This window comes from Nanorana parkeri, unplaced genomic scaffold (genome assembly GCF_000935625.1).
Source record: "Nanorana parkeri isolate BGI_ZX_2015 unplaced genomic scaffold, ASM93562v1 scaffold555, whole genome shotgun sequence".
Classification (NCBI taxonomy): domain Eukaryota; kingdom Metazoa; phylum Chordata; class Amphibia; order Anura; family Dicroglossidae; genus Nanorana; species Nanorana parkeri.
In genome coordinates this window covers 601,622-627,305 of record NW_017306823.1, presented here as the reverse complement: position 1 = coordinate 627,305, position 25,684 = coordinate 601,622, and the positions used below count along the sequence as shown (strand labels likewise).

The window sequence follows — 25,684 nt, the reverse complement described above, 5'->3', positions numbered from 1 at the left end:
CGCTCCGGCTGCGGCGTGCCAGTATACCGCGAGCTGTAGCTCGCGGTATACTGAGCTTAGGGTGACGGGAGGACGCTAGTTTGTGTCCTTCCGTTACCCCAAGGAGAACTATGGGGAAAAACACTGACCCCATAGTTCTCCTTTAAACCTGGGTTTAGGTTTAAAAAGCTGCCAAACAAAGGTTACTGTTGGAACCTCATAGGATGTAGGGTAAGTGTACAGCGCTGATTAACCTCCTCAGTGTAACCCGCAATTTTAAATAAAGAATCTCCTTTACTTGTGAAATAAACTTCAGTGATCCGTGTGTGTATCAAATTACTTGTCACAAAATTTCAACGTGATAATTTGCTCAAAGGTGCATTTGAATAGACCATTAATGAGAAAAAACGGTGAACAATCACTTCACACTATAGCAACAAAAAATGTGCCTTTTAAATAAACAGTTAATAAGAAAAGCGAGTGAATAAATCGCATCTATATAAGGCAACCAAAAAATAACTGAAATAAATGCCGCAGAAGCAGTGATATACAATTGTTGCCAGGAGCTGGGCCGGACGCCACCTACTGGGATGCTAGGCTCAGCGTGCATGCGCCGTTGTTCTATAATTTTTCCTTGACCCATAAAATGTATCCACCGCGTCACTTCCGGTGCGGCCGCATCACCCAAATCAGATGGTTTCCTGACGGCCCTTGATCATGCGCATGTGTATGTGGAAGTGACGCAGTGAGGAAAATTACAGGCCACTCGCGGGGTGGTGTTGGAAAACTGGGGCTAGCCTGAGGGAGGAGAAATGTTATGGGTCGAGAAAAATTATAGAACAATGGCGCATGCATGTTAAGCCTAGAACGCCTCCAACCGCTGAGACTGCATCACCGGAAGTGATGTGGTCCAGCATTCTTATGAGGTCCAGAAAAATTATTAGAGGTCCAGAAAAATTATAGAACACTGGTGAACACAGATGAAAGTTAGGTATTTGAAGGTGGGGGCATGCAAAAGTACTGGAGTGTATTTTACCTTAATGCAGAGAATGCTTGAGGGCCTGTTCACACGACGTCCGTTTTCTGTGCTGACCTGATCCGTACGCTCCTGCACTAAAAATGCATCCCAATGTATCCCTATGTGTTTTATGGGCTACAGTTCTCACGTGCGCAGTCCGTTCAGGTTACGACAGAAAAATACTGCATGTCACATTTTGTACGGTCAGGAAACGGTCCGGAAACGCAAAACGCATCAAAAACGCATCAAAAACACACTGCACTGCAGCTAACATACTGACAGCCCCACTCCAGAAAACATTTTTTTTTTCTGGAACGCATCAAAAACGCTACAAAAACACATAGCACCGCGTCTGCTGATCCGCACCTGATCAGGACCTGAAACTCATGTGAACAGGCCCTTAAAGGAGAACTATGAGGTGAGTGCTTTTCACTCACCTCATAGTTCTAGCCGACCTGTGACAATGAGACTGTCACAGGTCAGCTCAGTAAATCGGGAGGTGAGCGAACACATAGCGGCGTTCGCTCACCTCTTGATCCTGTCACGGTTCTCTGCGTGACAGGGGAGGGGCTGGTTTCCCCCCTCCCCGATCCGCCAGTGCTGAGCCAGCTATCACGCAACTGGGCGGATCCAGACATTCTGCTATATTATCCTTGTGGGCACAGTTGTGTTCAGCACACCTAATTGGCTTCACCTTCCCCTTATTCCAGAGTTCAGTTTTAAATGTATCAAGGGTTAAAAAGCATAGATAGATTACCAGGGAGATGGGCTTGCAAAGCACAGAAATGGGTAGATAATATAAGCAACGGGGTCTAAATAATGCACACAGGGAAGACAAGAGATCACATAATGCACGCAGGGGGGCAGAAAGGGTTAAAAGAAGGCCAACAGCGAAGAGAAGGATGAATCTGCTGGGGCTGGGCTCTCTCAGATGAGCCTGCACAGGAGATCGGGAGCGTGCACGGCATAACACTAAACATGGGCAATGCATTAAAAAAAAAAAAGCAGCCGTCGTCGGGCACGCGCACGGGAGGGAGCCTGTAGGTAGGGGATGTCTGATTCCTGTCTTTTATGCAACAAGCTTTGCGATCATTGTAGGAGGCGGAGTTGGAAGTGCATTATTTTCCAGCCTGTTATGCCTGCCGTGCTTTCCCGGAGCTGTCCATTGTCCTGACTCTGTGTGGTAAGGTTCTGTTCCTATTCATGTTACTGCCATTAGAGTGTTGCTACAGATGGCTGGGGAAATATCCGGGACATAGGTGACATTTCAGGGAAGCATTGAGCATACTAGGACCTGTTGGGTGTCAGAAGGCGAGAGCTCTAGCTGTGCATCCTATGGCTGATCACAGTGGTGACCACAATATCTACATGATAAGCAACAGATGGGTTGGAAGGCTGCTGGAAGCAGTAAATGGATGGAGCCCAGGAAGATATATAGGGCAGCTCCCACCCTCTTCTCTCAGGCCAAATGTGTCTGCTGTGTGCACTGCAGATCCCAGGCATTCATATAGAACACACACATCCGCTTCTATTTATAGACACTGGACACACATACTGTATATACTTCACATTGTAATAGATATCATATACAAGGGACTGTTATTTGTGATGTAAGATGGTAATTTTTTGCAGTTCCTAGCAACAAGGCATATTATATAGCTTATATGATATTTTTTATGATATCATTTACCAATATATTAACCAAGGAAGTTTGTACCTTCCAACATTAGAGGAGGGTCACATTTTACATGTGCTTGGCTAATGTGGCTGGGTTTGATGTTGTGTAGTTGATATGCCTTTGCCAAACAATACCACCAATCCCCCCCAGGCACTTTGCCCAACACTATCACCCCTCCGCCAGACACTTTACCCAACAATATCTCCCCTCGCCAGACACTTTGCCCAACAATATCACCCCTCCTCCAGACACTTTGCCCAACAATATCACCCCTCCGCCAGACACTTTGCCCAACAATATCTCCCCTCCGCCAGACACTTTGCCCAACAACATCTACCCTCCACCAGACACTTTGCCCAACAAAATCTCCCCTCCACCAGACACTTTGCCCATCAACATCTCCCCTCCACCAGACACTTTGCCCAACAATATAACCCCTCCTCCAGACACTTTGCCCAACACTATCACCCCTCCGCCAGACACTTTACCCAACAATATCTCCCCTCGCCAGACACTTTGCCCAACAATATCACCCCTCCTCCAGACACTTTGCCCAACAATATCTCCCCTCCGCCAGACACTTTGCCCAACAATATCACCCCTCATCCAGACACTTTACCTGATAATATCACCCCTTCCACAGACACTTTGCTCAACAATTCTACCACTCTCACAGAGACTTTGCTCAAATACATTACCCCCCAGATACGTTTTCCAGTAATATCACCCTTCACCCAGACACTTTGCCCATCAATACCACCCTCCCATAGACAATTTGACCAAGCATATCAACCCCCCACAACACTTTGTCCACAATATTGCAGCCTTTCAATGACCAAAGACCTTTCCTTTACTCCTTTACATCCATGCAATACTCAGGCTTACTTTCAGCCCATACGTATGGGTTAGAGCAGTCAACAAGCTTGTTTAGCTCTGCTGGCTACATAATGTTCTGTATAATGTAACAGTTTTTAAAAAATGATTTTCTTAACTAACAACAGGTATTTCAGGTCTGAATAAGGGCAATTGATGCCCTAAGTACAGCCTGAAAATGATGGCCCCCTTGGTTTAACTGACAAGACAAAAGGGCTCCATAGGTGCTAAAAGTGAAATAAAATGTATAAACCTTCTTCGGTTTTCTTCAAGGTCAGCTCCAGGCCAGACCCCCTAACTATATAAAACAAAAAATGTTTCATTTTATTTATTGAACATATTAGGCATAGATCAAAATTAAGCAACTGAGGCCTTTTATTCAGAAATAATGAAGGAAATCACTTCTTTTATAAGTTATATTTAAGAATTAAGTCCATGGGGCTCATCTACCATCGTCTCCTGGCCAGGAGACAAATGTAGAGAAGCACATTAGAAGTCTGTGCAGCCAGGAGAGAGAAGACTTGTGGTGTGGCATGTAAATAAACAACAGAGGCCACGGCAGTCAGATCTCAGAAAGTATACATCTATGGAGTAGGAGGGTAGAATCGGTTAGCTAAGGCCAAAGGGGCAAAAAGGATAAGTGCACTTTGTTTTATCATTTTCATTCTTGTACACACATTTTTTGTAAAATCTAAAATTTTGTCTAGAAACCTGCTTAAATCCCCCAAACATTTATACATTTTCTGAAAGCAGAGGCCCCATAGAATAAAAAAAATGCTAGTTGCAGTGTTTTATGTTGTACAATATTTGCACAACTGTTTACTAAATCAATATGTTTAGGCTAAAAAACAGTAAAATTAATTTAGTGCACACAAACACAATAAAATACCCAATTTTTGTCACACCTTAAAAAATTCCCACGCCCAAGAAACGGCAAAAAAACTACAGTACCTAAAATTGCCCATGGGAGTCATTTTAAAAGCCTTTACCACTCATCACTTTAGCATTAACATTGGGTGATGGCCCTAGAATTATTGCTCTCACTCGGGTGTTCACGGTGATACTGTCAGTAACATGTTTGGCACAATCGTTTACACATGTAAGAGCACCCGAGGCAAGTTTGTATGTGGGGGGAGGCTTTCAAAAAGTTTCGTTTTTTTTATTTATCACTTAAATTTTTTTTAAATTCACTTTAATGTCACTTTTTTTTAACAGAAAACAATGTCACTTTAATTAGAGAATCTGATGAAGCACTGATTATGCTTCATCAGCTTCTTCTCCAGTCCACAGCAGCCGAAAGAAATGACAGGCTGAAACCGGAAGTGATGACATCCTCATTGCTTTCGGTTTCAGTGATTCGAGGGGAGATCAGGCACTGAAAGTGTGCTGATCTCCCTCTCATCCAGCTGCTGGCACCCACCATTCCAGTCCCGGGCCGCATGCGGGACAGCGGAGTCCGGGATTGCCACGGGGGGCTGGGGGAGGCACACTCCTCAGTTGTATACACGTGATCAAGCAGCTCTACAGCCTTCCCACCAGAAGACTTGTATGTTACAGCCAGGTGCTGCCTTAAAAGAATGATACCAAATTCACATTCACAGTAGCAGCCATGATCTTGGTGTAACTTCTTCAGTACTGCACCGTTTACATACATATTGCGGTCCTGAGGTGGTTAAAGGGAACTTATCCAATAGGGAAAAAAATATTTGGTGCCCCCTACACTTGGTGCTCTAAGCACATTCTTATTTTGCTTAATGGTGAATCCATCCCTGAGGTATCACCATTGGGAGATTTTCCCTCTACTCATGGGTTCATATCTACTAACTAAATTTTGCTTTTCTGTTCACTTTTTGTCCAGATAACATCTTTCCCTAGGACAAAAAGTGAGAGTTAAAGGGAAACTGAAAAGTTATAACTGACTACTATTCTATAAGCAAACCCTGCTTTATGAATTAGAAGCAAGTCTTAATTCTTCTCCATGGGTTTAGGAGGATAGTGACTATACTATCACTATACTATACTACACTGTAGTGAAAAATATTGTAGCTTTATAGGGTTATTACCTGGTATTATAGCATTTTTTATATAATGTTTCAGTATACTTCTGCACAATTTCACTGCAGAATGAACAGTATTGTCACCCTGTTAAAGGAAGTGGAAAAAGAATGGATCTACTGACAGGATTAAAATGTGATAAAGCTGTTATGCTTTTATACGATACACTGATCGTGAGATACCCGCTACGGGTGTAGCGGGTAAATGTAGAGACATTTACTCCCGCCGGGAGTTTTGCTTCATTTCTGTACAGTGATTGTGCCTTAACGTATATGAGGACATGCATGTGATGTCTCAGTTTATTGTAATGTTATGTGATGGGCGGTTGCCCTACTTTGTCCACTGGAATGTACTTTCTCTCTGATGTACAATAAAGAATTTAAAAAAAAAAATGTGATAAAGCCATGTTATTAGGGGGAGCTGTTCCGTTAATTCTTTTGATAAATTGCATTATGTATGTAATTTTCTAATTTGCCTATATTTACAATTGAAAGTTATACAAATGTTTGAACAAACAGTAAACATACAGAACTTCACATTGATTGCAACATAACAAAGCTTTTTTTGTCTCACATCACATGAACTTCCTAATGTAGAGCCTGGCTCTTTCAGTGCTATTTAAGCATCCACATGTCCACTATCAGGTTATTGTTTGTCCCCTGCCTCCATGCAGCATCTGGCTTTCATTTTATCTAATCACTCTCTGGCTATAATTTACTTCTCCGGATTTGCTCACACAAATGCTGTCAGCAAGAAAGACCGATATATATGTTCTGCACATTCCCATCACTAAGATGTTGCTGGAAAACTGGTCTTATAGCCCTGACAGTGTAACTAAACTGCGACCTTCCTGTCCCTCTTACTGCATAACTTCAGAGCTCTCTTCTCAAACACAGTTCCCCCAGGAATATAGGTTACCAGCCCACAGCTGAACTTCAGGTTTGGCATGGTTGAATAGCCGTGAAATGCATCGCCTATTCGCCTTGGTCCATGAACCCCTATCCTGACACAGGCTGCACCTCCCCCCTCAAGCCCGATGCACATGGGAAATAAAATGCATGCTTCCAGTTGCGTATAAAGGGAATTTCTAAATTCACCTGAAAGCATGTAATGCTTTGCTATGGCTGAATGCACAACTAGACATTAACAGCGTCTAGGTGCTTTCAGTTTATCTGAATTTACATAAACAATTCTCTGTGTCCCTGTAATTGCATGTAAACACGTGTAAATACAGCTAAACCCACGAAAAAGTGATCTGGAGGCAGAAAAGTTGTTTATTCTTTCCAGATAACGGCTCCTGTATTTGGCACTGTAGGGCCGTGTGCATGAGGCCTTAAAGGAGAACTATGGGGTTAAACCTTTTCCCCATAGTTCTCCTTAGGGTAACGGGAGGACACAAACTAGCGTCCTCCCTTCACCCTAAGCTCAGTATACCGCAAGCTGTAGCTAGCAGCTGAAGCGGATCCCGACAATTATGTCTGGATCCGCCCAGCTGCGTGACTGACAGCTGGCTCTGCCTATCTAGAGGCAGAGCCAGCTGTACCCGCCCCGTCCGTTCCGCCAGTCAGCGCTGGCGGAGCGGGGAGGTGGGAATCCAGCCCTTCCCCTGTCATGGCAGAGAGCCGTGACAGGATCGAGAGGTGAGCGAACGCCGGTATGTGTTCGCTCACTTCCCGATCTACTGAGCCGACCTGTGACAGTCTCATTGTCACAGGTCGGCTAGAACTATGAGGTGAGTGAAAAGCACCCGCCTCATAGTTCTCCTTTAAGGGTGCCCCCAGTGCCTGTTCTTTAGATTCCAACAGCGGCTCCTATCTGCATTAGTGACAGCATTACTAAACATCTATTCAGGCCCATCACTAGCCATGGCATGCAGGCTGCTCCTGAACTGATCACCTCTGGCCTGTTGTGCTCTGTTTCAACTGGAAAAAGTGTGTTGCCACTTTGGTTTTATTGGTTTGTTGGTTTTGTTACTGTTGAGCAAACCCAAAAAACACATGAAATGATTGCACTATGCCCTGTTTCTGGCTCCTTTTAAGACTACTTAGCTCTTGGCCAGATGCATAGTGCATTCTTTAGATTGATCCCTCGGTTGCTGTTATGGATGACCACATTTCTGTTACCACCCATGTAATGTCTACTATATACCCAGGGCAGGTTATTGGCTGTTCATAGGGAAGCCCTGGATCAAATGCCTGAGATTCAACAAGGCACTTCTCATATGTCATCTTCTCTGTTGATTCTTAAGGCTTTATCTGTAAGGGAAATATTACAATTTCATCCATCAATATGCATGTGAACAATAGGAAATGTGTCAAGTATCTGGCTAGATTTTATCCAGCAACCTTTATTGCTGACAACCTCTGGAAACTTCTTACCTCTCATTGTGCTATATAATCCATCTGCCCTTGCTCTTATCTTATTTATTTAATTTTTTTGCATTTACCCATTCTATGTTTGTTTTCCCTGTCTGTGTCTATGTTTTCTGTCTTCCTTTCCTGACTTGTCTGAGCAATGTAAGAAAGTTTTCTTCCTGTAGCGATCGCTGGTATATTGCCTGATTACCCATGAAGCTTTGTGTGCAACATCGCCCCTGTATTTGTGTGTTTTGTGATCTAACTCTTTGGGTCTAGCCCTCCTAGCTCCTAACAGTTTCTCCTGTCCTGTCCTTTATTTTCAAATGTTCATCCCATTCAGTGTATCAGACCTGCCTATCTCTACATACCTGTGTATTATCTCTGTCTGATTTCCAACTACTGTGGTCTGGCTTTTTTTGGATTATCCTTCTGCCTGTTGGTTTCATTCTCTACATGAATAACCTGCTCCCTTTCTTCTCCCATGAATCTAGATCTGTTACTCTGTCTGTATCTTGTACTTGTCTGACTGTTGCTGCTGGTCTGTACTTTGCTCAATTTAATCCTCTGGTCCTGATTCACCTACTGATCTTGCATTCACTGAGCACTTCATTTGTGTTGCTGCCTGTTACGCTTGTACACACTCCTTGTAGTAGATCTCTGCTTCATCAGCTTCTTTGGGGGTCCCTCGGTGACATTAGGGGTCCAATGTCTCCATAAAGAGGAACTGCTACATCTCTTTGCTATCACATAGGGGGGTTTCTTATCCCCTATGTGATAACAATAAAGGTAAGTGCAGAAAAAAAATTCAAGTTGCAAAAAAAATTTAAAGTCACACATGAAAAAGAATTAAAAAAACAAAATTAAAAAAAGTCCCCACCCATACATACACATATACATATGCGTGGGGTGCGCATACGTGCGAAAATGATGATTGTGCCCATTACGCCGCACATGTTACATATCACCGTGAACGTCGCAGTGGGAGCAATAATTCTAGGGCCATAATCACTGATAACACTAAACTGATGAGCTGTAAAAGCTTTTAAAGTGTCGCCTATGGCCAATTTTGGGTATGATAGTTTTTTGTGATTTTGCAGGCGCACTCAATTTTAAAGCTTGACATGTTTGGTATGTATTTACCTGATGTGACCCCGTCTTTTATATTTTACCACAAAAGTGGCTAGTAATAATTGTATTATAACATAATGTAAAAAAAAAAAAAAAAATTCCCCAAAATTTTCAGTCATTTTTCCTTAATATAGTAAAAAATAAAAGTGGTGATTAAATACCACCAAAATAAAGCCAGGAAGGGGGTGTAAACACCCAGGTCAGCAAGTGGTTAAGCCAGTTTTCTATCCAGTTACAGATTGAATACTCTATACCTACTGACCTTAACTTATACATGAGCCGCCTGTGGGGAACTGTGTCAAATGCTTTTGCAAAGTCCAAGTATACTATATCCACAGCCATTCCTCTGTCCAATTTATGACTCACTTCCTCATAAAAAGAAAGTAGGTTTGTTTGACAACTTCTGTCTTTTGTGACTCCATGCTGACTATCGCTTATGATATTATTTACAAGCAAAAACAATTGCATGTGATCATTGATCAAACTTTCAAGTATCTTCCTAACTATAGAAGTTAAACTTACAGGTCTGTAATTACTTGGTAAAGACTTTGATCCCTTTTTAAATATAGGCACCACATTGGCCTTGCGCCAATCCATCGGTACCAAGCCAGTCATTAGAGAGTCTCTAAAAATTAGATACAATGGCTTTGAAATTATACAGCTCAATTCTTTGAGGACACATGGGTGTAAGGCTCTGTTCACACCTAGGCATATTGAATATGCGAGTTTGTCGTGCGTTTCGTGACGCGCATTTATACCGCGATTCGCGGTAAAAAAAAGCTACTTGGCTGTATCCCAATGGATACGCACAACAAAAACGCTGCAAAGAAGCTCATGTACCTTTTCAGGCGTAGGCCATTTTGTAGCACGTTCAGACGGGCTGAAATACGGCAAGGTGTGAACCATACCCATAGAAAACAATGGGATTTTCATGTTTGAGCGTTTTGTAGAGCGTTCATAGAGTGTTGAACGCGCTACAAAATGTACAGGTGTGAACCAGGCCCAATTCGTCATCCGGTCAAGGTGCTGCTGACTTTTGTGTCCTTAGGATTGTATGGACACAATACACTGTGCATAGGTATACACATGTAAATGCAAGTATTGCCATTTACACACACACATGGACATAAGTTCCTGAAAGCAAAACGTATAAATGCTACAACATCTGAATGCAACAACAGGCAACCAGAGTATAGACTCCGGTGCCCTTTAAAGAGTATGGACCAATAAAGTCATGTACACCTGGCCACACCCGTACATGAAAAAATAGACCAAGTATGCTTGCACTGGGGCACAGGAAAAAGGCCTGAAGTGCACAAAAAGCAGAAAAGAACTACAGGAGAGAGAGAAACCAGAGCAACAGAACAGGCAAACAGTAGGACCCAGGGAAGACAGCAGTTAAGGCCTTGTTCACACCAAGCGCGGAGCAGATCCAGACCAGAGCAGGTGCAGACCGGATCAAAACTGCGTCCAATGTATTCCTATGGTATTTTGACCTCCAGTTCACATGGCAGCGTGCAGATCCAGAGCAGTTGAAAAAACGGCGGCAAGCCCTATTTTACCTGCTCTGGAAAGCATCAAAAACGCATGCAAGTGCCTGAAAGCCCATGTTAAACTTTTTTACCAAAACCGGCCCGGAACGTATCAAAAACGCGTCAAAAACGCGGCACAACCCACTGCACTGCATGTGCAGAAACCTGACCGGATCTGCTCTGCATTTGGTGTGAACAAGGCCTAAGCTGCAGGAAACTGAAGCCTCAACAGGAGGACACAGTGAGCAGAGCTCTCCATCAAGCAAGCCCCCACCCAGCAGTTGACTGTACTACAGATGGCAGAGCAGGTTGCTGCCAAGCTCCAAGTAGGTTCCTGACAATTGTAGAAACAGATGAAATATAGAATATAAGAATGATGGTTCTTTTGGTTTAGTAAAAGACACAGACAGTTCCTTGTTTCATCATCTTACCACAATTCTTTGGAATTTTGGTCTCTGAGAAAAAAGAGGAATTGGAATCATCAACATTTATCACTTAATTACATTTTTCAAAAGTGCATAGAACTGTGTGACCCCAGTGACCTGCAATTATAGGATCCTGGAATAAAACACAGCTTTGTTGTTAAATGACTGTCCGCTTCTAAAAAATAACAGAAATTACTCATTTATATTCCTTTCATAATATTTCTTTAACTGATTTTGAGTTTGCTTGGATGAATAGTAAAGAGTATAATACAATCCAGCACTGCTTGAACACTGCAAAATATTTTTAATTGTAACCCGTGAAAGGACATTTATGGGTGTGGGGTGCTTACTTCTCTATAAAATGTTGTGATCTCAACAACAAATGTAAAACTATGTATTAGTTTATTTTTTATTGCTCATGAGAGTGCGTTGGAGATTAGGAAATTAGTAAGATACTCAACTCCAGGCAAAAGTTTTATTTTTTGACAGAGTGCAGAGGGGTTATTAGAAACTCTGTCAACTTAATATTGCTGTCTGTAGTCTTCGTTCACATTTACAGTTTTCTGCCGCAGTCACATTTACCATGCCTGGCATTGCCGCTTTTAACATGTCATGGTCAGGATTCGGATGTCATAGTAGAGGATACATAGGGATTGAGTATTAGGTACTGTATACATTGCAAATGGGCTTATGGATGATTGACATTATTTTGATGTCATATTCAATGATATGGTGTGATAGTAGGCAGTGAAGATAATGTGCTAAGCATGTAAAGGATGCTGCAAGGGACATGCTGAGTGCAAGGAGCATGATCATGATCATACTTAACAACTGGAGCATTTTCTAAGAACATGCTGAGAGTGCTCCAGTTAGGCATCTTACCTGGGGCCCGTCACCGACCCCCCTGCCCTTTTCAGCCCGCATGGAAGAGGACACGGGTTTATTAAAGCTGCAACGGCAGTGTCGCCCGCCTCCCGGGCCCACTATACACTGCCGTTGCCGCTTTAGCAGAGCCGCATCTCCTACAGCGGCGCGGCCGAGAAGAGCTCCGAGGTGGGGGCGTTCCGCAGTGGATGGGGGCGTGTCGCAGTAGAGGGAGGGCGGACCTACCACGGAGGGCGGACGGAGGCAGGAGAGCCTCATGCTAGGGGGGCCCCACTGAGATCCGGCCCTGGAGCAGTTCTACGAAAACCCAGACTCGAACCTGGTGATTGGGAGCCATGATGCTGGTAAGTGATTTTAATGATTTTTTTTTTTTTAGCTGTTAACCTTTTAGTCTCCATTCACATACAGCATTTGCGCTTCCCGTGCGGTTTTTCATGTGGGAGCCCGCACGGGGCGCAAAAGCTATATGTGAACTGCATGGATTTCGCTAGTTTGCGGCCATTATATAGTCGTGAATGTGCAGAATCTGCTGGATTATCGCGCTTGCAGTATTTTGCGGGTTAAAGCTCCATTCACACTGGATCGGCTGTCCGAATACGAGCGGAGCCGCTCTAAACAGAAAAAACAATGCACTTTTATGTGCTTTATCAGACTATTGTGGGAAACCGCACGGTGCCAAACCGCACGGCCCTCAAAATAGTGCAAGCGTGATAATCCAGCGGGTTTTGCACGTTCGCAGCTATATAACAGCTGCAAACGAGCGGAATCCGTGCAGTTGTTTTACATATAGCGTTTGCGTCCCGTGCGCAAATGCTATGGGGGTTATTCACCGAGTGAATAACGGAGCCGAAGTGAAGTGAGCTGAACGCTGTTCAGGGTAAATGAATGAGAATGTTTTTTTTTTAAACGTAAAACAAATAGGAAATGTTTTTAAAAAATGTAAAATATTTTAAAGAAAAAAAAAAATGACGCACATCCTGTTTCCTATTGGCCGGCACCTGCCAGAGTCTTCTAGTAGGTCCCGGCCAATAAATAACAACTGGGTGGAGCCGACAGGGACGTCACGGCTGGCTCCGCCCAGTTGTTATTGTTTAATGACAGATCAGCATCCCCTGGTCATTTGGGGACGCTGATCTGTTATTACAACTGGGTGGAGCCAGCCGTGAGATCACGGCTGGCTCCGCCCAGCTGCCATCTGCGTGGTGATCGTTCGGCTTCGGCTGACCTTTCTCCCTGCTCTGGCTGTGAATACGACTCAGCCAAGCTGAAGCCTATGGGTTCGGCTCAGCTGAGCCGCTTGGCTGCTGTACGGGCTATAGTGAATATTGTGAATAGCCCGTACAGCAGCCCTTTGGCTATGGATGGGGCTTGTATATGGGTAGAGCACAAGGGGGCCCCATAATATTGTATTGCCCGGGGGCCCCATGTGCTGTCAGTCCGCCCCTGAACCAGACCCACAAAATTATGCTCACATTTCAATAAATATTTAAACAGTATAAACAATATGTAATAGTTAACAAAACCCATACATTTTATCTACCTGACATTACAGTTAAAATGTCAACACATTATGACAAAATGTGAGCATGACTAGTATTATGAAAGACATAGGGCACCCTGGGATAGAAGGCAGAAACAAACAAGCAGCGAATGGTGGGTAATGCAAGCTTGTGCCTAACAATGGAAATGGCTTAAAGGGGGACGGTTAAACAGAACCTTTGCCTGGTCGCTGTATACACTGCATCCATGTACCCACAAAATACTAATAATTTCTGTGCCACAGTAATGTGTTTTAACAGTACTGCTGAGACAATGCACACTTTGGTCAGGACTATGTAACGTACAACATAATGTATAGACTGCAAGGGATGTTGGGGCAGAGAAAGACAGGTAGAGAAATAGAGGGAGGAATCAAGAAAGGAAGAGCAGGAGAGGGAGGAATGGAGAAAGGGGGAGGTAGCCAGAGAGGGAAAACGCAAGGGAGAACAAGAGAGCGAGAGAGAAGGAAGTGAGAGGGGGAGGAGGAGACAGCGGTAGATGACGAGAGAGGGAAAAAGAAAGGAAAAGAGAGGGAGGGTGCTACGTTCTCCAAATTCATATTAGCAGTCACAAAAATGTATTACATTAATATGATTAAACATTTTATATTAATTTAGTTACCTAAGTAACGAATGTAGAGTAATGGGATACTGCTGTGTCAGTGGGAGGAAAGCATTCTGCTTCATTGGGCATCAGTGGGAGAAAAAAATGACACTGTGTTGGTGTCTGTGGGAGGAAAAAAATGCCATTGTGTTAGTGTCAGCAGGATGAGGAAGGGGAGCTCGGAGGCTGGGTAGTGGATACTTTGGGATACACTGAACTAAGGGGCCTTGTGTGGCTCTAGGGGAGGGAGGGGGCTGAAGAGCTTTTAGGGAGGTAGGGTGGCTAAGGAGTCACCATGACAAATAGAAATGTTTCTAACTTTAACCATTAAGACTGATCTAGAGTTGCAGTGTGCTGCTTGAAGAGAATGTTATTCTCTAACAAGGTATAGGAACTGCTAAGAGATCTGCTGGTGTATGATTACTGTGTTAAGAGCAGGAGGAATAGCAGTAAACTTGCCAATATAATGACATGACAAGAGAACGCAGCAGAGCACGCCAATAGCATGTCCACCTCTGATCTCATACTGCCACACGTGCTCACAGCAACCCTTTCCTCTCTCTGACTCACACAATGTGTTCAAACATTGCCTGACATGTGATGGGAGAGCATGCATACTGTGTGTCCACCTCTGTTCCCATGCTACTGTTCACAGATTGAACTATCTTGCTTTGCATGTAATGAGTCTATCTCATATATTAGTTTCACCTTTTAAGTTGCATTAGTGACATAAATGAACTTTTGCACGACATTCTAATCATTCGAGTTTCACCTGTAGCATCTTTCCTTCCTCTACATATCGCGCCTGACAGGCTGGAGATTCACGTCTAATACACACACCCTTCCCTTCTCTCCTTATATCCAGGCAGCCACTGAGATTTGAAATGTGAAACCAGAGAAAGTTCCCAGAACCTAGATAGATTACCTCGCAGCTCCCTGGACGGGGACTCCATTTATTAAATGGGAAAACAATTTTTCTGGGGACAGCTTCATGAAAACGGGAACTGTCCCTGGAACTTACAGTAGGAACATCTGATCAGCCTACTATACATCCCGTTTTGATTCACTGGAACCTTGATTTTCAGATTACATTTTTTTCACACAGGAGCTCTGATGGAAATGTTTTTAACACTTTAAAGTAGTATTAAACTCTCAAACTTTTTTCAATAATGAATCCAGATCAAACAACTATACATTGCCCAGCAAAACATTGCTATACATTTTTGTCCAAGCACTTACAATCATCATGTTTCTGAACAGCTGCTTTCAAGCCTCTCAGCTTGGCTTCCCTGAACGTCCTGTCCAGTAGTGATGGGCCGAACAGGCCCGAGTTCGGTTCAAATTCGAACTTTAGAACATCCAAAAAGTTTGATTTCGAACTCGAACTCAATGCAAGTCAATGGGGGTAGAACTTTCAGAAACAATTGTCCCCTTTAAGAGGACTTATATGCAAGTTATTGGCCATAAAAAGTGTATGGGGATTCGGGTACTGCCCTGGGGGGACATATATCAATGAAAAAAAACTTTTTCAAAATAGAGTTTTCTAACCAGTTGCCGTCCGCCCGTTGAAAAAAAAACAGATGGACGGCACAGCTGCATTGGCGGGTTGCCGTCTCCAGACAGCATTTCTATTTTCTGCTTGCGCGTGCACGGGCAGAAAAAACCCCGTCCAATGCAAAGAGCCGTTACCGGCTTTTTCACATATACACGATCGGCGGCTCTATAGCCTGCTGATCGTGAATATTTAATGTCAGTCAAAGTACCGCAGCGCTGAATACTGAAAAATGGCCGGGATGGGAAGGGGGTTTAACACCGCGGACTTCAAGTGGTTAAAGGTGCAGTGATTCTAACATCACTTAAAGGGTAACTAACAATAAAAATGAAAAATTCCTTTAATTATCATGCCTGAGGGGTCCCCTTAAACTGCCTGTAAAGTGGCAAATCTGTACAATGTATAGAACCTGCTGCAGCAAAAATTTTAAATTTTTTTTATTTTTTTTATTTTAAACCGTGCAGTTCCCCCTCCCAAACATTACCAGACCCTTTAGGTTAGGAGGGACCAAATAAAAAAAACAAAACCGTGGGGTTCCCCCCCAAAAGTCATACCCCATGTAAAAAAAACAAAATGTGTGGGGTTCCCCCTTAAAGTCATATCAGGCCCTTAAGGTCTAGTAGGAATTTTAAGGAGGAACCCCACCCCCCACAAATGGGAGTGGAAAGACATGGGATCCCCCCTAAAATTCCATACCGGGCCCTTGATCCGAGCATAGGCTTGGCAGGGCCGGAAAGGGGGGGGGGGTGAGCGAACGCCCCCCCATACCAGGCCACATGCCCTTGGCACTGGGAAGGGCACCCAGATCCCGCCTCCCCCTCTTGTGAATGAGTAAGGGGAACTTGTACCTCTACCCATCACTAAAAGGTTAAATAAAATTGTAAATAAAAAGCTCAGACTTTTGTAAAAATCCTTTATTTGGAGAAAAAAAACAAAAGTCTTTTATTTAAAAAAACAAACCCAAAAAAATGGCTCCACCGACGTAATCCATGGTCAATCACGACGTCCAGCGTTGTCAAAGACGACGACTCAACGAAATACAAAAATTAATAGAAATAATTTTTTTAAAACTCCCACCGCTGTCCCGTCCGCTTGCGACAAACACCCGCCGCATAATGGCATTTTGAGAAATGCTGGCAAAACATAAACAATTGTTAGCTCTGCCCAACTGTGTAGTTTTACGTCATCTGACAGGTGAGCCATGATTGGGCAAAGTCATCATGATTTTGCCCAATCATGGCTCTTACAGAGTACTGAGCCCTGATTTAGCCAATTAGGGCTTCACAAGGCGCATTGCTGTGTGGAGCGTTCACCGATCGAACAGACCGCCGAACACCCTTATAGTTCGTGTGCTCGGCGAACAAACGAACTAGCAATGTTCGAATCAAACATCCAGCCCATCACTACTATCCAGTACAAGATCACATGGGAGAGAGCAGTCTCCAGCAAGTGTTCATCTACTAGCTTGGAGAAGGGAGGAGGGTGGAGAGGGGGCCAGGTGGGAGGGAAGTAGCTTGATTTGCTGTGTTTGTGGAGATATGCACAGCTTATTAGCACACAGGGTGACTGCATAGCACTCTGCTTGAGAAAGGAGTCATTCTAAAGCAGGAAGTCAGGACCAGTGCTCAGGGGACCAGCTGATTCTGCAGGAAACTAAAACTTTTAAACATCAAGAAGCAGCATCCATCACCCTACCGCTAATGCTTAAATATTACGCTCATTTTAACCTTTACTCATAAATCTTAACCAAAACCCCAACTTAAACCCTAAGGCCGGATCCACAATGTAGCGTTAATAACATCAAATGCTTTTTAGTGTGTGTTTAATGTGTACTTTTACAATAAAAACTTTTTTTCCTCCATTTTTCTCCAGTTTTAAGGTTTAAAAGAGGACCTAAGCTGTGGATACTGTGCACAAAAAGGTAAGCAGAGAACTAGCTAACATTATGCCTGTGGTCTCCCTTCAGCTTCAGCTCCCTTCAATTTTTTATCTATTAATGATTTACTATGCCTTATTCCACACTGTTTCTCTATGTGGAGGTGGCAATCTTCGTAAAGGAAAAGGCTTGACCTACTTTTGTCCACCTGATGGCAGGTAATCTAATGACTGATGGAGAATTAATCAAGCAGCAAAAGAGAGCTTTATAAAGAAGAGATCCACAGAATCATTAAAGCAAAAGAAGGGAGATGAGAACAGTAGTGACATCAAACCTCATTCCAAATCTCACGTCAGATCTTGTGAGACGAGCAATCAGAGACATATAGGGGAATTTATCGAAACTGGACAAAATCTGGAGCAGCTGTGCATGGCAAACAATCAGCTTCTCTCTCTCTTATTTGTAAATCTTAACTGAACAAAACTGAAGAGAGCAGCTGATTGGTTGCCATGTACAGCCGCTCTGCTTCAATTTTGAAAAATTCTTCTCATTGTACCTTAAATTAGCTTATACTAGATATATACAGCTATGAGGCTCAAGGCACAGGAGTACCTAGGCACAAAAAGTGCACTGCAATTCAAGAAAATATGTACATTCGTATGGTTACTTCTTAGGCACGATTAACATTTCTAGATGTTTCCTATATGACAACAATCTCAACATTTTGAATTTAGATCCACTTTAATTCCTTGGGCCCTGGCAATTATTTATGGGGCAAGTGATAGTAAATGGTGTAGGTCAGGGGTCTCAAATACTGGCCTGCGGGCCAATTGCGGCCGGCACTATGTGGCCCGCAGCCAGCTGACAAGGCAGGCATGCGGTCACGAACCGCATACTTGACTTGCCGGAGCAGCTACACAGTCTGCATCTCTGTCGGATGCAGACCGCTTAGCTGCTTCTCTGTGCCGGCACTCGGATTCTTTTGGGCAGTGCTCTGAAATCCTTCAATGAACGCCTGTACTAGACCTTACTAATCAACCACTGAGGGACCATGCCTACTCGCCTCCTCTCTGCAAAAAAGTATGCAGGAGAGGGGGCTCTTTGCTTTATTTTATATGTGAGTGTGTGCAAGGGTAGTATTTTTTTATGTGTGTGGGGGTAATGTATTTTTTTATGTGTATGGTGGGAAGTTTAGGTGCGATTAGGGATTCCTGCATCAGGAAAATGCGTCTTCCTGCAGCAGGAATCCCTAATCTGGCATTTACAAGCGTCAACTGTCACCCATTCAAGTTAATGATCAGGTGACAGCTGCTGCATGTAAATGCCTGCACACCGCATGTATGTATAATTACATACAGTTAGAAAACAGATTAGGGATTCCTGCTGCAGGAAAAGGCAAGTCCCTTGTGCAGGAATCCCTAATCGCACCTACACTTACAGATATGAATGGGGTCTTATTGTGAGTATATCAGTGTCCGTAGTACCAAACCTTATACAGTTACATTTTATTTTGAAGTAGGAAATTTGGCAAGCGGCCCCCATGGGAGAAAAAAATGTGTGGAGTGGCCCCTGAGTGAATTAAGTTTGAGAGTCCCCTGGTGTAGGTAATAGATAAACAACAAGAATACTTGTTGGTAATATTCTTAAACTATGTATGTTAAGTTTAATAGAACATGATCTTCATCTTTTTTGGGTTTTGTGTATCGCAGATTACAAAGAAAATAATGCAGTCATCTACAAGAGATCGCTATAAAGAACTTAGTCCAGCCCTGACTCCAGATGCCAATGTTGTTATGAGCTTTAGCTTCGACAGTTACCAGCTTGAAGAAGAAGAACTACAGACAACTGGAAGCAGCCAAACACAGGGAGTCCTTACCTTAATGGAGCCAGGTACATTTAGATGCCCCTATATAATATAATGTCATTTTATTATTTTGAGATTCATATTGTAAATCAACACAATCAGTAAAAAGATCAGTAACTTTTGTATGTCCATGATATGAATAGATTTGGACAGGGATGGTCAAACTACCCGTGAGACCTTGTGGCAGCATGGGATTTCTTTGGAGTTATGGGGCTTTCTAGATATGGGTTGGATTAGGGGCTGCTGCCGTTACTCTCTCCACTACCAAAATATGCCACTACTCAGGTCAGTGGCAAAAACAATGAGAAATGTCCTTTATCTTGACTGCCTGCTTATTTATTCATTGTCATTCAAGCAGTCTTGGTCAAAAAACACCTCATTCCCTGTCCACATACTGTAGGTTCTTACATTATATGCTTTTTTGATGAATTCTTCGATGTATATATCTAACACAGCATCCTGGGGACCAACTATATCACATGTTTACTGCCTTATTTTAGATGCATATTGCCTGCCCTGTGTCTATTTATCAGTTACGCTAAATGCTGTAATTTGTGTTTAACAAATATATCACACTTTTACTTAATATTTCACAATGCCGATACATTCAAAACTAAATATAATTTCACTAATCTATTTTTATCATACATCTAACTTTGATTGCATGTTATTGTAAGTTATATTTGACTTCACCACAGTTGCTGACCTCAGGCCTTAAAAATCCAAGTATAAATTAAAATACAAACACAAGCTCCTCCTATCTCAAGTGTGCAGGATACATTTCTAGGGTCGCCCACCTTTTCCTCAATTTGTGCTGACACAACCTTGCAGCACTGACTGCACAAAAGTGACCAAGTGAAGACACCATTTTTGGCATTTTAGCAACTACTTTTGTGGGCAACAGAAATATTTACTGTATTATAAGGAGAGGAAAAAGGACACTGAAGAACAAAAGTAGTCACCCTCAATAAGGATGGACAGTGTCAGCACAAATTCAGAGATGATTTGAGTATCTACAGCTGAGTGATACACAAATAAGAGACATTTTTGTTAAAAGTTATTGTACTTGAATGTATTTTTAAGCTTTAAATTCTGAGTATTGTGTCACTTTAAGTATAAATGTGTTTTATTAGTTACATTAATTTGAATAGTCCAGATTTCCCATTCAAGGACCAAACATGCATTGACTAATATATTTCTCAATATAGCTCTTTCCTTTTCACATCTAACCTGCCTATCAGTTACTTACTTATTAATATTATATTCATTTACATACACTGCCTATCTCTATTGTATTTCAAAACCATCAAGAAAGAAGTTGCAAGCTAGCATTTACCCACTTCTCACAATTATTTTTGCAAGTTTGGAAAACATGGCCATTTCATTCCTCAACTTTTCAAATCAACCTCTCAATCACCACTTTCATGAAAGTCCATTAGAAGATAAATAAGAATCTCAAACATTGTATAAATAGCCCCCTGTAGAGAAACAGAGTTTCAGACACTAAAAGGCAATTTAACATTACAGTTGGGTTACAGTGATTTGTTTTTGAGGTAGCATTGAAGCAGGTTTGCCCAGTTAGTTCTATACTGGGTTGAATGTCTTTCTCTACTTATTAACTCTCGTGTAATAGCCTCCATTTTGCAGTATGTTAATTTCAGATATTGACATTTTACCTTTAAAAAGAGAAATGATGCCAAACCCTTTTTTTGACTATACTTCTCTTTTGGGTCACAGGAGTACTAATGTGCTCCTGTGACCCAAAGTCAGCAATTACTCGGCTAATAGGCGCTATAAGCAGATGGGATAAAGCTGCCTAATTGACAGCTAGCTCTGCGTACAGCTGAGAGCCAGTATCACGTACCTGGTAGGGAGGCCGAAGTGAGAGGAGGCTTCTCTTGCACCTCGTGTCTTGTGCCCTTTGAGGTTGAAGACAAAGGCCAGGCAGACAGGGAGAGGCACGAGTCCTTTAGGAAAGTCCAGTAATCGAGGTCACAACAAGCCGGGGTCAAAAGCCATGAAATCCAATTCAGTACAAGTAGGGAGCAGGCCAAAGAATATCCAAAACAGTCCGAGGTCAAAAGGCAGGCAGCAAGCAAGGATGGTCGTTTACACAGGAACAGGTCAAATCCAGGGGAATCAGGTATATACAGGAGAAGGCTAAACGGGACACAATGAACACGATCAAGCTGACAAGACAAACCAGCAACTAGTGGGCGTTTGAGCTGGGCTTAAATAGGGCAGTGAATCCATCTATGATGTAACTTCCTGTGCGCCTCTTGGCGCGTATTTGTTCTCAGCTGCGCCTGCGCGTGTTTGTTCTCCGCTGCGCATGCGCAGAGCGGGAGTTTCGCTGACAGCCAGAGCCAGCCACATCCATGAAATCCCTGCTGGGGCAGCGGCCCACAGTCGCTAACCTGCGCTAGGAGCAGAGACCAAAAGCCAACTGTTCATCAGTTATGTGGTTGGTTAGCTCTTGTTCTTAGAGGTTTGGGACAGCTGCAGCATGCTTCACCGACTCTAAGTATAGGGGAGAATATGTTTTACTCTCCCCATACATCCCCATACATCTCCTTCAAGAAAAGGGTCCATGTCCAGTGCAGTCCCAATACAATGACAAAGCAATTTGCCTTGTTTACAATGAGCACATTTCACACCATTGCGTTGAGATGGTGAGCGCTGAATCAAGGTACTACGTGCAGTTTTTTGTTCAGCGTGGCATGGTGCGACACAATCAACTGCATTGCACTGCACTGAGATTGATAGAACTGATTGCAGTGTCACTTTATGACATTTCAATACAGTTCTGACAAACAAAGGGCTTTCTGTGCGATGCGCTGATTTTACTAGCACAACGGCACCACAGCCTTCAGAGAGCACATTAGCTGCTGCGTTCCAACATAGCTGCTGGCGTGAATGGGCCCTGAAAGTTATCATTTGAATTATCTGCTTTCCTTCTACGCCCCAAAAGATGCTGAGAAGCTTTTTAGCTTTATTCCAAATTGTATGGCTGTGGCAGAGATAGGACATAGGTTATATGATATAATCAATATACAGAATGCTAAACACAAATGCATATAAGAATGTTTTGGCATGTTAAACAGAATTTGACATCTTTGCATCAGCCACCAATTCGGAAAATGAAAAATCAAATATTTAATAATCGATCAGCCAAGGGATTTAAAACTGTTGATTTATAGCTCAGGTACAGCCTACATTTACAGGATAAATATGTATAATGGTAACAGGTTTTCTGTTGAGCTGAAGTTGAATTCCTGGCAGTTATAAATGACTCAAACTAATGCAGTCCTATATTCTTCAATACAAAATATTAAATGCATTTGTTAAATCTAAGCAGTGTAAGTACCTGAATTTGACTTGGTATCAAATTCATGCAATCAACTAAACCGCAGAGCTTAGAGTAGGGGAGGAGACAATTGGATGTGTTGCAGTACAAGTAACATGCTGATGGTAGTACTTTATTTTGCAGGTTTTTGTAGGTAGCACATAAAACACTAATAGTCCTGATACCAATATGTGGGCATGCACAAGTATAATTATGCTCTATTATTTATGTATTTTTTTTACTGTGGTTCTTTTTCATTAAGATACAAATCCAGAGCCTATGGACCGATATCATGGAATATACTTTGCTATGTTGCTTGCTGGGGTTGGCTTCCTCCTTCCTTATAACAGCTTTATTACAGATGTGGACTATTTGCACCACAAGTTTCCAGGTGCGTTGAATGTTACATTGAATGCCTTTCCTGAGTAAAGTCGATTTCATGGCAAATATTTGAATTCCTTTAACTACCTAAAGCGAATGTATACATATCTACATGTTTTATTTTTTATTATAATCAGGACTAAAACAATTCAATGTTTAGAAATACTTTTCTTTATATTCTTTTTAAGATAATTTTTATTCAATTAAAGGAGAACTATGAGGTGAGTGATCTTCAATGAAAATGTCACACGTCGGCTCAATAGATCGGGAAGTGAGCGTCGTTCACTCACTTCTCAATCCTGTCCCTCTAGAGAGCCGTGACTGTCACTCACGGCTCCCTGCAGGGATTTCCCCTCCCCTTTCCGATCCTCCAGCGCTGACTGGAGGAACGAACGGTTGCGGCTGGCTCTGCCTCTAGATAGGCCGAGCCAGCTGTCAATCACGCAGCTGGGTGGATCTTGACGTAATGTAGGGATCCGTCCCGGCTGCGGCGGTCTCAGTATACCGCGAGCTGTAGCTCGCGATATACTGAGCTTTGGGTCACGGGAGGATGCTAGTTTATGTCCTCCCGTGACCCTGAGGAGAACTATGGGGAAAAGCACTGACCCCATAGTTCTCCTTTAAGGAACAGTGGATTAGCCCAAGTAGGATTGTTCAGAGAAAGGGACCAGGTATCTGGAGGAAATAGTTTAATCGCTTGGCAAAGTATTTTTAGTGGGGTTCTCAGTACATGGTAGTACTAGAGATGGCCTTCGATAAACTAGGCTACATAAGGACTCATAAGAGGACATTATTTTCAGGTCAGGTAATTATTTAAAAAAACTATGCATTATTATTTTGTAACCTTACTCCTAACCAACAGGCAGAGCTTTAGGCTCTTTTTTACATTTCAATATTTCAAAAGGAAATCTATACATAAGTGAAAAGCAGTGGCTCCACCTCTTTCCTCCTCCTACAGAACGGCTCCATCTGAGATTGCATATTTCTGGTCCAGATTTTGCTCTAGTTTTCCTCTTTTATTGTTTTTCCTAACCCTAGTTCCTAGTTTTTCACATACATTGGCAGGGCTGGTACAGTGCATTTACAACTGTGAAGTAGAGTCTTCAGATTAGGCCAGGAGTAAGTGTGTCCCATAGATACTTCATCAAAGAGAAGGTGAAAGACTGGCAGAAGTCAGAGATTTTTATGGTTTGGAATATGTCCTTTTTGATCTTTAAATAGAAACATATTTCTGTATTAGAAATATTATATTCCTCTTTGAGGGCGTTAAAAGACAATAGGGGAAATCTTCCCAGATTCGGTAAGAAAAATTGATTTCTCCAAAATGATTCTGGAGGTATAAGTGGACTTCCAGTGCTTTAATACTATACTAAAGTTTAAGTAAGTGAGCTATTATAAGGTTCAGTATAATGTGTTCAGAATTTGATATACATATTGCGGGTAATGTTTATTTCAAAGTCCTCAGAAACAATAGGAAAAGGGCAAACCATGTTACATATTTATTGTAATATTATTCTGGAAATGGTTCTATGGTGATGCTGAAAAACAGGTGAATAGTAGGATTTTGTTACGGTTTTAAGATTTTGCTGTTTGTCAATTATTTGTTAGTCACAAAAATAGGAATATATTGTATCTAAATGTTATATCTAAATAACTAAATAGAATTGGGACCTTGGTTTTATTGTTTCTATAGTTAATTCACTTTTTGTCATTTGCTTTCAGGTACATCTATTGTGTTTGATATGAGTCTGACTTATATCCTTGTGGCCTTAGCTGCTGTTGTCCTTAATAATGCTACGGTGGAGCTTCTTACTACTCACACGAGGATCACCGCTGGTAAGTAACGGAAACAATTATTTGCTTTCAGGCAGTGAGGCATATATTTTAATTAATATTTGTTAACTCAAATGGCCAAATTTCAAGGGCTGGAGTCCACTAAGATTAAATTATGTGGGTCTTGGCTTTTAAAGATTATAAATCACATTTTACATACTTACTGTATGTTTCAAGTGTTTTAACTGGCAAAGAATTTGTAGTACCATTCAGTTGAGGATTCACACACACACACGCTGCATATTGGGTTTTACAATTCTTATGTAGGCCTGGATTATTAGAAACGTCACATCAATATTTTATGGAGCAGTGGCTCTCTCTTTGTTTTATTATCACAGCAGATTTCTTATGGAAGTCATTAGAGGAAAAACAAACACATTACTAACATTTAATTAAGATTTATACATTATATTAATCAAGGTGTAATAACAATACAGTCATAGAGACCTGTGGTCCTAGAGAGCAGACAAATCCTGGCAAATATATCAAATAAAGGTAAGTAAATTATTCAAATTTATATATAAAAATGGAACCAGTAGGGATAGGCACCACACCCCTAATTTGAAAACATAGAAGACAAAGAAGTAAAAGACATGGGGCTTTTAAGGTGTTAAAACCATACACCGTGTCCATCAGACACATGTAGTTATATATAAAAAGATAAATTTTATTAATTTAAAATCAACATTTAATATATATACAATATATATATATACAATATATACAATGTGCTATTGTATATATAATATATACAATAGCA

At 42.1% G+C, this 25,684-nt stretch overlaps 2 protein-coding genes across 2 annotated transcripts in view; one reads left to right on the top strand and one right to left on the bottom strand.

Moving 5' to 3' along the window:
* DNAH7 (dynein axonemal heavy chain 7) overlaps nt 1-12,188 on the bottom strand; it is a 273,490-nt gene extending 261,302 nt beyond the window's left edge. The window contains exon 1 of the mRNA XM_018562004.1: nt 11,928-12,188. Within this exon, the coding sequence (XP_018417506.1) occupies nt 11,928-12,188 (261 nt within the window). The remainder of the gene's footprint in view (nt 1-11,927) is intronic.
* The window catches only part of LOC108791502 (equilibrative nucleoside transporter 4-like), a 58,348-nt gene continuing 34,649 nt past the window's right edge, over nt 1,986-25,684 (top strand). Inside the window, exons 1-4 of the mRNA XM_018562008.1 lie at nt 1,986-2,180; nt 19,210-19,390; nt 22,973-23,101; nt 24,814-24,927. Coding sequence (XP_018417510.1) covers nt 19,225-19,390; nt 22,973-23,101; nt 24,814-24,927 — 409 coding nt within the window. The 5' untranslated portion in view covers nt 1,986-2,180; nt 19,210-19,224. The remainder of the gene's footprint in view (nt 2,181-19,209; nt 19,391-22,972; nt 23,102-24,813; nt 24,928-25,684) is intronic.